Raw genomic sequence first — 11917 nt, forward strand, 5'->3', positions numbered from 1 at the left:
AGAAAATCTCGATAGCTCGCGAAATTCTCCACGTTCTTCCGATAAAACCAAACGGCCCCCCGCTCCAATGCGGAATCGATCTCGGTGAAATCATTGATATCCGTCAATTGCATACGTAACCTTTTCGACCTAACCGCGCTGTTGTTGGCCCTACTACGCTTAGCCACCTGATGAGACGAAACAGATGTTGCGGAAGTAGCTTTAATCAAAAATAAATAAATTATTTATTTATTGGAAAAAAAAAAAAAAAAAAAAAAATGTAGGGATGATAAAATTAAAGAGAAATGTTAATAATTGTACATACCTGTTGAAGACGTTTGCTGGTTCATGATTTCTTATTTGCGCGTGAAAATAATAAATTTATAGTTTTAAAATAATCAACTATGCGTTAGCGTTAATTGAACACGAATGTGACAGGATACAGAGCGTTTAACCGGTTATATAGTAAAATAACAAAATGCGTAGGCGTGAAAAAAGACAACGTTGCCATTTTTCTCATAAAATGCATACGGCAGTGAACATTAATATATTGTATCATCTTTGGAATTATGCTGACCTAAGCGTCTGGCATCCGATGATAAGATTCATACGACATTTTTATGCGGCGACCTCTTTGATGTTTGAAATATGCTGACCTAAGCGTCTGGTAGTCGATGATAACATTCTTAGAATTTATTATGCCATAACGACAGACGTTGTCTTTGTTTTCATAAAATGCTGACGCCAATGAACGTTATAATATAGTAATACATTTGATCTCTGGAATATGCTGACGTAAGCGTCTGGTTACCAACGATAAAATACTATGTAAAAAATAAATGCATACAACAGTGATTATTACTGTACGGCGAAATCTTTGATATTTTAAATATGCTTACCTAAGCGTCTGGTTACCCATGATAAAATTCTTAGAAATTATAATGCCATAACGACAGACGTTGTCTTTGTTTTTATAAAATGTAGACGGTAATGTGTGTTATAATATGGCGGTACCTTTGATGTTTGAAATATGCTTACCTAAGTGTCTGGTAGGGAATGATAAAAATTCTTAGAAAAAGATAACTTTGATAAAACGCAGACAGCAATTATTTTTCGTAAAATGTTGACGGTAATGTGGGATTATAATATGGCGGTTGGTTTCAAGTTAAGTTTCATTACCCCGTCGCTCATTACGACATGTTGAGGAAATCCCCCTCCCCTGACTTAGGTTAGTTTTCATTGGGTTTCAAACATTGTGCGCACCTCACACCCAATTGTCTTAATAGAGTTTGTTACAAATCGTTCAAGGAATAGTCAAGTGTGGTGGCGGCGGTCGCTACTTGACGTACACTATTTCAATGTAATGTATACATTAAATGATAAACGCAGTGAAGACTCGGGGGTGCTGGTAGTGGGGGTGCTACTTTAAATGTAATACCTCTAGTTATAGGTATAAAAAAATTGTCAAATTAAATATAATAAAATAAAATGCGATACACATATTATTATTTTAAAGGCGCAGTAGAAAATAATAATAATAGCGATTATACTATTATAGCAACCTAAACATAGTAATTCTAAAAATATATTACCAATTATAGTAATTATATTAATTATATAATTAATAGTAATATACTAATATTAACGAGATGCTTATCTAAGCATCTGGTGATAGGCAATGATAAAATACTATGTAAAAAATAAAAATGCAGACGCCTATGAACGTTATAATATGGCGGTACCTTTGATGTTGGAAATATGCTTAGCTAAGCGTCTGGTTATCCATGATAAATTTCTTAGAATTTATTATGCCAAAACGACAGAGGTTGTCTTTGTTCTTATAAAATGTAGACGATAGTGTGAGTTATAATATGGCGGTACCTTTGATGTTGGAAATATGCTTACCTATGAGTCTGGTAGGCAATGATAAAAATTCTTAGAAAACGTTGTTAGTTTAACTTGGATTCATCCCCACCCATTATAGGTTAGTTTATGTTATGTTTCGTTATCGCTTCCCTCTGTAGGAATTGTTGACGAAGACCTTGTAGCGTTAATATTAAGTAAATATGTTAAAGTGGCAACGGCGGCCACTATTTGACGTACACTATTTCAATGTAATATGTATGTTTACACGTACGCTTATCAGTTACCGTTATCAGTTCACATGAGGTTTACCTTACCCTCCAGTAGATGACATCGTAGGAGGAGCCAACCATATGGCTACCTACCCCACCACTGACATGAAGTTATAGTGCGCATGCGCACTTCAAACCGCCATTTTGATTTACCTTAACAACGCCCCCTATGTCACCTATTACCCCTACCATTGTGAGACCACGCCTCCCCTTACCCAATCAATGATGAGACCACACCTCCCCTTACCCCCACCACCGAGAAACCACGTTTATTGTTTGACCTTGACTACGGTTATTACCCACACCATCGTGAGACCACTCCACCCCTTCCCACCACCATTGATAAGAACACACCTCCCCTTACCCAATCAATGATAAGACTACGCCTTCTCCTTACCCTACCTATGATAAGACCACGCCTCTCCTTACCCAATCAATGATAAGACCACGCCTTCTCCTTTCCCCCACCATCATAAGACCACGCCTCCCTTACCCCCACCCTCATGAATGCGATCCTCCATTACCCCGACCATCGAGAGACCACGCCTCTCCTTACCCAATCAATGATAAGACCACGCCTTCTCCTTACTCCCACCATCGAGAGACCACGCCCACTGTGTGACACGCCCCTCCTCCCAGACCACGCCCACCCCTCGGTGGGTGGGTTGGTGAAGGGGTGAGGCGGGGGGCCTAGAACTCTCTATTTTACCCTACTAACGTTATATATATATTTTTTTTGATCACGGCCTAAAAATGTACATTACTTTAATATTTTATTTTTATTTTTTCACAATAACTGGAATTTTGATGTATTTAGGATGATAATACTACAAGAGATTAAAATTGTAGTGCGTTTGATTTTCTTTTAAAGGACGAATATTTAAATGCATAGTATTTTCGTCTCCATTGCGATAATGCTAGAGTAAGATTTTTCTGATTTTACTTTAATCCGTGTAAACATCCATGTTTCTGTTATGCCACCGACTCGCTGCACCTCTTGGCCGAAGCATTCTGTTTTTTTTCACCTGTTATGGACACGACTTATATCTTAATTAAATAAAGATTAATGACAATACTCTTATGAATGTGTTAAAACTTTCATGGATTGTTTTGTTGCTTGAAGTGCTTGAGGATATATCCATGTTTACAGTTGAGTTCTGACGTTTCGGACTCATTGCAGAGTCCATCTTCAGAGTGATGGTTGCTGGTCGGTGGCTGCAACTATTCTGGCGGCTTATCTTGATAACAGTCTGCTTTTATAAAAATGATAACATCTGGTTTTTGACTAACGTTGTTTGCCGTATCATGTGGTAAATCTTATATTGGACAAACAGGAATAGCTATTGCGACAAGAATAAAAGAACATGAAAAAGATGTGGAATACCAAAGAACAGAAAAATCTGCAGTAGCTGAACATGCCAAAAACAAAGGACATGACATAAAATTCGATAAAGTAAAAATACTTAACAAAGAAACTCATTTTGGCAAACGGATGTACAAGGAAGCAATAGAAATCGAAAAATGTCCGGAAAATTTTAACAGAGAAGATGGATGGAAAATCAGCAAAACTTGGTTACCTATCATACACCAGACAAAAAGGAAATTAACCAACAACACCGAAAATAATTCAATATACGAAGAGGCAACAATCAACATAACAAATAATTGCCGGTGTAGGAAAGGAAGACCGAAATGTCAAGAATGCCGTAAACAACGTTAGTCAAAAATCGAGATGTTGTCAACAACATTAGTCAAAAACCCGGATACGGTAAACTACATTAGTCAAAAACCAGATGTTATCAATTTTATAAAAGCAGACTGTTATCAAGATAAGCCGCCAGTATAGTTGCAGCCACCGACTAGCAACCATCACTCTGAAGATGGNCCAGCAACCATCAATCTGAAGATGGACTCTGCAATGAGTCCGAAACGTCAGAACTCAACTGTAAACATGGATATATCCTCAAGCACTTCAAGCGACAATACTCTTCCAATGAAGAAGAACAAATATAAATTTATTGATTGATAATCATAGTATTAAGTAAATTAATATACCAATATTACTATACAAATTATACACATATTTATGGTTAATATGCTAACTGGTTATTTCATCCATTCAGTTCCCAAGTCCTTCTAACTAGTCATTCCTATTATGGACATCAAAATTAAACTGGTAACAAATAACGATCATGAATCTCAGCTGTGGGCCATCAAGTTGAGGCACTCCACTATCCGTCATATAATTGTTCTAGTATAAGCGACAGACTGGCTCGCCGAACACAACGACGCTCAACAATTTCGTTCGCGATAACCGGTGGTACGCAAGTGGCGCTACATCTGATCGGCGGCCGAACAGTTTCAACGAATGCTCATGTTTTGTCTTAAAAAAAAATGATAAGATACTAATTTCATATAGTATTTAATTTTCTATTCGACAGTATTTTATTAGTCAAATTATACTATTATTTATTTAGGTCAAGTTGCGTGCGACAGATCGTGCCGCTGTTTTTGTCAACATTGGACATGTATGATAATATAAGTTGTAATAATACAAAAATAACTAAATAGGGTGAGTAGGGGGTGTTTTTGACCAAGATTGGATATTTTGGGGATTTGGTCAATTGGTGAGCAACGAGGTTCTATCGGGGTTGTAGAGTCCGAGGGTTTAGAACAATAAAGACAAGTAGATATAAAAAGTAATAATCAAGGTTCTTCTTATAGAGATATTGTAAATGATTCAACTAGTAAGTACCTGTAATAATACACTGAGGCAACGAAGAGGCGGTGGCCATCTCACGAATACCCAGTCGAAGTGTTATATATATACAGTAGAAATCACATTAGGTTTTAAACTCTTTTAGGCAACGAAGAGGCGGTGGCCATCTCACGAGTACCATGTAATGTGATTATGTATAAGGTCCGAACTAGTTAATAATAATTAATTGAAATTTAAAGATTAATATAATTATTTGATCTATTGCTTTATCGTTCTATACTCAGATTATTAATTCTAAATAATTGAATTATAAGATAATATAAGTATTGACTCTTAATGATTTAAAGTCTTACCTGAAGATTTTTCTTGTTTTAATAATAATTTTTGACAATATCAGGTTATAATAAAATAACACGAACTCAAATGTTTAGTTCATAAATTAACAATTAAGAATTTCACAATGATGATTACGAACTTGGCGTATCGATGTCGAAAGCACGATTCGACCAGCTCAATGAATATTTAGAGACAGACTCTCTTTAAGCCTTCAGCACTCAGCCCTTTTATAGTATTTTTTTTTTTATCCCCGCACAATCATCATTGTGTCATTCTCGCAATGTTGCTATTTTATTGACAAGTCATCATAAAATATATGGATTAATACATTAAATACATAAATACATGCGAATAATACACAAATCATTTTGACACTTCATATAATATTATTATAGTTAGTTAAAAAGAGCTGACAAGTATAATTTGTGAATTTTCTCAAAGAAAAAACAAACATGTTATTCTAAGCTTATGAATATAATTTATAAATAAAAGTGTTAATAATTTTTAAATGAACGACCATTATTGTGGACACAAACAGAGCAGTCCTCTGTTATATCATATTGTGATAGTGTCGAGTGTATTATGACAAAGTAAACAGCCAAATCAAATTGTAATTCAAAATTTGTCATAAAATTTCGCTTCAACACGCGATATTGACAATCCTGCATTGAGGTAGGAATCAATCTCGCACATTCTGGTCCTTTGATACGTGGATTTATTTTATTTCTGTGCATGTTTTTATTAAAATTTTGTATTTGTAATATATTCCTTGATTACGATATATTATTCATTATATCTTTCCCTTGAAATTTCATTTTTTATAATTGTCGTTTATGTTCAAAGCGAAGAACGTTGCATATTAAACAGTTCAAAGTTCAGAAAACATGATTTTATGAACACTTAATAATTATCATTATGAGAAAATAACGACGATAAGCGATCAACGAAGCATTATCGTTGATTTATAGTCACATACTTGTTGTGTAATATTATATATATAATATATTAATATTGAACTGTTCAATAACTGTTTAAATAGTTATTAAGGTATACAGTGTTATTGATTATCTGATTTGTAACGATCGTCTTGAACATAATAATCGCTACACTAATCGTTTGCCATCGTAGTTAAGCACTATTCATTTCTTTGAGTATACTTTGTCGGAGTCTTTCCTTTTATTATTTTTATATTTTCTTAAATTAGTTACCTTTATAATAATTTATATTTCAGTATATTATAGAATACTAAAGGGTATAACTATACGGAATATAGTTCTGAATATTTCAATTGTAGCATCTATTTAAACACCATAGAAATGATTACTAAGAATTCTATTTAAATGATTTACTACAATAAAAATAGTGATTTTAACAAAATTTTGAATTTTCCTTGTACATTTAATGTTAATAGTAATTATACAATATCCTGATTAATCGTAGTACCTTGAATAAACAGTTTTAAATAATCCTATTTAGATCGTTATTGTTATTAAAACAGCAAAACTATAAATATGACTATAATTTTGCATAAGACCAATATTTTAGAAAATTTAACTTCATATATTTTTTTTTACGAAACATTTTGATGTAAAATGATTATTTGAAAAATTAAGAATGATTTATATTCAAAAAATTAATTTTAGCAAATTATTTTTTTATTTTGTTTTTTTGAGCAAGTAAAAATAAAGGTAAGTAATATAGAATTTATATTCTATACATTGTTACGCTAAGTGTGTTAGTTTTAAAAATAATAATCAAAAACTGAAAAATTCCTTTTTTGAGTGAATTTTCAATCCCCATTCGGACCTGAGGTGGGTATGTTATCAAAACCAAATTTTACACAAATAACTTTCATATAATAAAAAACTAAATTGGCGGGTATGGAGATCGATGAATGAAAGTTAATAAAATAAGAGCCACCCTAATATATACCTGCGACTCATCCCAGTTCATTTTTAAAATGCTATAACTTTTAAAATACTAGTCCAAAAGTTGTTATCGATTAGTCATTTTATTAATAATATTATTATGTAACCAATAAGTTAGTTAATTATGTATATCGCCCTTTGAAAAAATAAAGTTGATACACTTACAAGGTATAAGGGATGAAGCTAAAACGAATTTAATAATGAATTGACCCATATTTATAAGTTTTTATCAACGACTCACAGACTAAAATTAAATAATAAAATGGTACTTTTTACTATTATTAATTGTATAATAATTTATTTTAAGTATTCGTTAATTATCTTCTTATTATAATTAAGTGTACTTGATAAAAATTTTAGATAGAACTAATCGAATATTTTTTATACCTAATCAATAGTTTTAAAAACTATTTGATAGTTTATGCTAAAAACACACTATTCGGTTTTATAAAAACAATTCGAAAAGTTATTCGATAATTTTATCACTAATTTTTACTATAAGCTCTATGGCTCTTGGCAGCTCATAATTTTTTTTATGTAAAAAGTGAAATATTACTTTTGCGATTGTCGCACCCTTGTGCGCTCTCAGTATATGGGTTTATTTGTTTTCTGAGATACATCACAATACCGTTCTTAGCCTATAGTACACGTTAATCAGTTACTTGCATTCGGCTTCAATTAATTCATTTAATATTCAACATTATTATAAACCGGTACAATTAGTCGATGAGTATAATGACTGTTTATCTTCAATTTAAGATTTATTCACATTTGTAATTTATTATTTGTTTTTAGTAGCATCATTGTGGCATTAGTATTAAGTGTTACCCCTACCCACATTGGTGTACATATACGATTTTATGATTCGTATATAATACATTTCGTTGATATATGTTTTAAAATTCATTCCATATTCATTCATACAGTTCACTCCCCTTATTTCTTTTCATCGACATAGCCAGATTTAAGACAAAATAAAACAACCAATCCGCGTGAATACCACCGGGCGCTGTGTTCATTCAGCGTTAAAAAAATAACTGTATCATGAAATAGAAAAAAAAAGGCTTTATAAATAAGTTGTGACATTTTACAGTATTATTTAAAAAAACATTTTATTTTATATAATTTCACACGTTGTATGGCAAATAATCAACCATATAAAGAGGTTCATAAGTTAATTCATATTGAAAGAAGTTTTTGGTATCTTCATCATTTTCATTATGCTCATCTTTTAGATCCTTTAAGTTATGTTCCACAATTTTCATATCTTCATAATATCCAATATTAATATTATTACTATCATTCATACTAGCATTGTATATTTCAGAACGTGCCTCACTATTACAAATACGATCTAAAATAAATAAAATGAGGATTTTAAAAATGCATAAAACACAAATAACTGCTTTGAACATAAACATGATAAAGATTTAAAATAAAATTTTTCATCCGTTAAAAATAATTTTAATAACGGTAAAAATTGTATAGATAAACCTATTAAAATTAAATGTTGTAAGGTTTCAGCCAAACAGAGGGCCTACTAATTACCCACTGCCCAGGGGGAACACTGGACAGTGACCTAGTAGCCGCGCCAAACAAGATAGTACTTGTCGACGGAGCTACTAGGTTTTGAGAAAAACAAATATTAAGAAAAGAGAAAGGCCATGTATAACATAATAACATCTTTTCTTTTTAATTATTGAATATTTTTAGCATATATATAATTTTAAATGTATAGTCATGAGGAAGAGAAAAAAAAAAAAAAAAAAAGAAAAAGAGGTGCTCTATATAACAGTAATAATGGGTTTGAAAAGGGGGGTTTCAGGTTGTACTTGATTGTTGATTGAAGGGTGACGGCCCACCACCGGCCATAGCTGCGCCTCACATCACCATCATCATCATCTCGACATTTATTTTAATAATAAAAAAACGGAGGACAAAAAAAATACAGCCTGGTTGAGTCCAAAGTAGACGGCAGATCAACTCGACGTTTTATTTAAAAAAACGGAGGACAAAAACACAACGGCACCACTTGGTTGACAGCAGATCCACTCGACGTTTTATTTTTTTAAAAAAAAAAAACGGAGGACAAAAAAAAATATGAACAGCCGGGTTGATACAAGTCGACAGCAGATCCACTCGACGTTTTATTTTGATAAAAAAAACGGAGGACAAAAAAAATACAAAAAAGAAACGTGGTTTTCAAAATATAATTATATAAAGAAAACACGAGTTGTTGCCTCGACGGTATAGGTGAGAGAAAAAAAAATGTTGTAGCGGCAGTTGTGTAGTGGCCGGTGATCGTGACGCTGGGTGGTGGTGGTGCCAACTTTGAACACGTTCATTGAGGGGACATTACAATATTGGTATAGGTGCACAGTGTACGGTCAGCTGATGATGACAGATATCGGACCGGTTGACAAGTGGAGGTTATCATATACAAAATTATGAAAATACTTTACACCTACTGCACATACATCTAATTGATAAGATTAATATAAAAAAAAAAACTTGTATAAATTCTGCAACATTACAATGTATTTGAATTTCTTTTCTCATGGCAAAATTTTATTAAAAAATTATTAAAAATAAAATTAGGACCAAATTTTACCCATTCCAAATGTTTTTAATAATAAAACATAAAACACGTTTTGGTTTGTATTCTATTATAAATATCCACCTTCCACTTTAAGTAGATATTTGGAGAAATCGTAAAGTGTTAAACAAATATTTTATTCTTTATATCTCTCTGTTTGCAATTTCTTTTTTCATATTATAAAATTAAAATGAAAGTTCCCGTTAAAAATGAATTATAAATATAGATTTTTATCCCTGAAGGGACAAAAAAAATTATTTAACTACGTATAGTTTTAGTTTTATATAGTTATATAGTTTTATATATTTTATATATATAGTTTTGTAGTATAGTTTTTTGAACCTAATATTTTTCTCATTCAAAAATTATAAATTTTCAATAGTTTCTGGGAAAATGAGTGTCTACCAGATTTCGATTACTCTTTATTTAAACATTGGGAATAAATAAAAATTGAAGTTACAAAATTTGTAATATTTGCCTTATTTAAAAGAACTATATTTTTACTTACCTAAAACTTTAAAATCAATAAATTTCTTATATTTTGAAACATTAAAATAACGGATTTTAAAATTTTGTACAATAAAATTAAAATCTTTACTCCTTTTTTCTAAATCGTTCATATAGATATCAACTTTTTTAATGATTTTTTCTAATTGATTTTTAATAGCATCAGCATTATTCATAGTAATAGTTTTATTGGTTAGAACTATATCACTTGTAAAATATAATTTGTTTTTAATGAAGAAATTTGAAAGTACTTTAAGTAATAAATTATTATATTCAATATCGATTTTGGATAACCTTGGTTTTTTAATGTAATTTTTAATGGCTTTAACTAACTGTCCTAAGATGTCACGCAGAAATGTCTTTTTATATTGGTATGGGGGGAGAGTCATGAATTTTATTACATGTTTTATTATTTTTTGTCCCATATCAATAAAATGCCGTTTTAACCAAACTGTTACACTATCAAAATTATCTGAAGATGCAACTTGAATTAAGATTAAGAAGTTGCGAATAAGAATAGCTAAGGGTCGAAACGTAGCCGAAATTACCAACTTTATGTACGGTAATACATCCATAGAATTAAAATCATATTTCATATACTGAAATACATCTTGTATAGTTAAACGAGTACCGTTAGAGCATTTAACGTTAAGTGGAGTGAATCGAAGTAGATTTAATTCTATGTGTTGACTATTATCTATGTTAATAGTATTATTTTTATTGGTGAGAATCTGTTGGGTCATTATATCGTAAAACAAAATATTTTTTGGATGAAATTTATTATATGAATTCTCTTCTATTATAAAATTATATTTATTCAGTAAGCCATCTTTGATATCATTATTTATATTCGTTAGATTAGTAGTAGTATATTCGTTTTTACCGATTGGAGAATTGTAACTAATCTGATAATTATAAAACTGTATGTTTTCACAATATTTATTTATATAAGATTTTAGTTGATTTTTAACTGCGAAATGAATAATTTTATATCCCTCGAATAATTTTTTAGCATCATTTTTTTCACCATCTTCGTTTTGAGCAATCATATTTAAAGAGTCAGAAACATTATTTAAGTACATATTTACCGTTATTAAAGTAAAAGGAAACTTTTTTGTATGATAATTTAAATAGTCATCCAAAAATATCATAATTACATTACTGTGCGTTTGAAGTGCATTGCCATAGTTCTTAAGATTTTCTATCGTTAAATAATCATTATTTTTTTCGAATTCTAACAAAAATTTTTCATTATGGTTAAAAAAGTTTAGAAAATAACGAGAATATGAACACTGTGCCTGTTTTCCATATTCACTTAAGCTTAATTTTATGGATATCATCATTATGAAAAGTAAAAAGTTTTTCATTTTGCCACTTATTTATATTAAGTTGATTCCCTACAGAGTTTAACTTGAAAAAAATGTCGACATTAGTTGTAATAAGAATGCTAAGTATTATTTATATGATTTTTATATATAATAAAAATTGATTTATTAGTTTTTGGAAAAAAATTATTTTATTCAGGTATACGTGTTCATTTTACATCTTTTTTTTAATAATTTTGCTGACGTAATTGTTATATCTATAGACTATAAGTTAAATTGTAATATTTAAATTGTTATTTTTACCTCTGTCAATAACTAAGGTTTTCGCAAATACACTAAAAATATAAAAAATAAATAATTAATTTTAACCAGCTACAATATTAATCCTATTC

The 11917-nt window shown here is 30.7% G+C and overlaps 1 protein-coding gene across 1 annotated transcript; it reads right to left on the minus strand.

Moving 5' to 3' along the window:
• Window positions 1–8182: 8182 nt before the first annotated feature.
• Window positions 8183–11625, minus strand: LOC126903056 (uncharacterized). The gene is made up of 2 exons (XM_050680995.1): window positions 10202–11625; window positions 8183–8451 (listed from the first exon to the last, which is right to left on the minus strand). The coding sequence occupies exons 1-2, from the start codon at window positions 11565–11567 to the stop codon at window positions 8225–8227; spliced, it is 1593 nt and encodes a 530-aa protein (XP_050536952.1). The 5' UTR covers window positions 11568–11625; the 3' UTR covers window positions 8183–8224.
• Between the last annotated feature and the right edge of the window lie 292 nt (window positions 11626–11917).

Source organism: Daktulosphaira vitifoliae, unplaced genomic scaffold (genome assembly GCF_025091365.1).
Source record: "Daktulosphaira vitifoliae isolate Bord-2020 unplaced genomic scaffold, ASM2509136v1 Scaffold_3, whole genome shotgun sequence".
In the NCBI taxonomy this organism is placed as follows: domain Eukaryota; kingdom Metazoa; phylum Arthropoda; class Insecta; order Hemiptera; family Phylloxeridae; genus Daktulosphaira; species Daktulosphaira vitifoliae.

Excerpts from the sequence above, each read along its gene's own strand:
- LOC126903056 (XM_050680995.1), bottom strand. The coding sequence starts at position 11,567 with ATGAAAAACTTTTTACTTTTCATAATGATGATATCCATAAAATTAAGC. Across the intron at positions 8,452-10,201 it reads TATTGATTTTAAAGTTTTAG|ATCGTATTTGTAATAGTGAG; the intron begins GTAAGTAAAAAT and ends TATTTATTTTAG.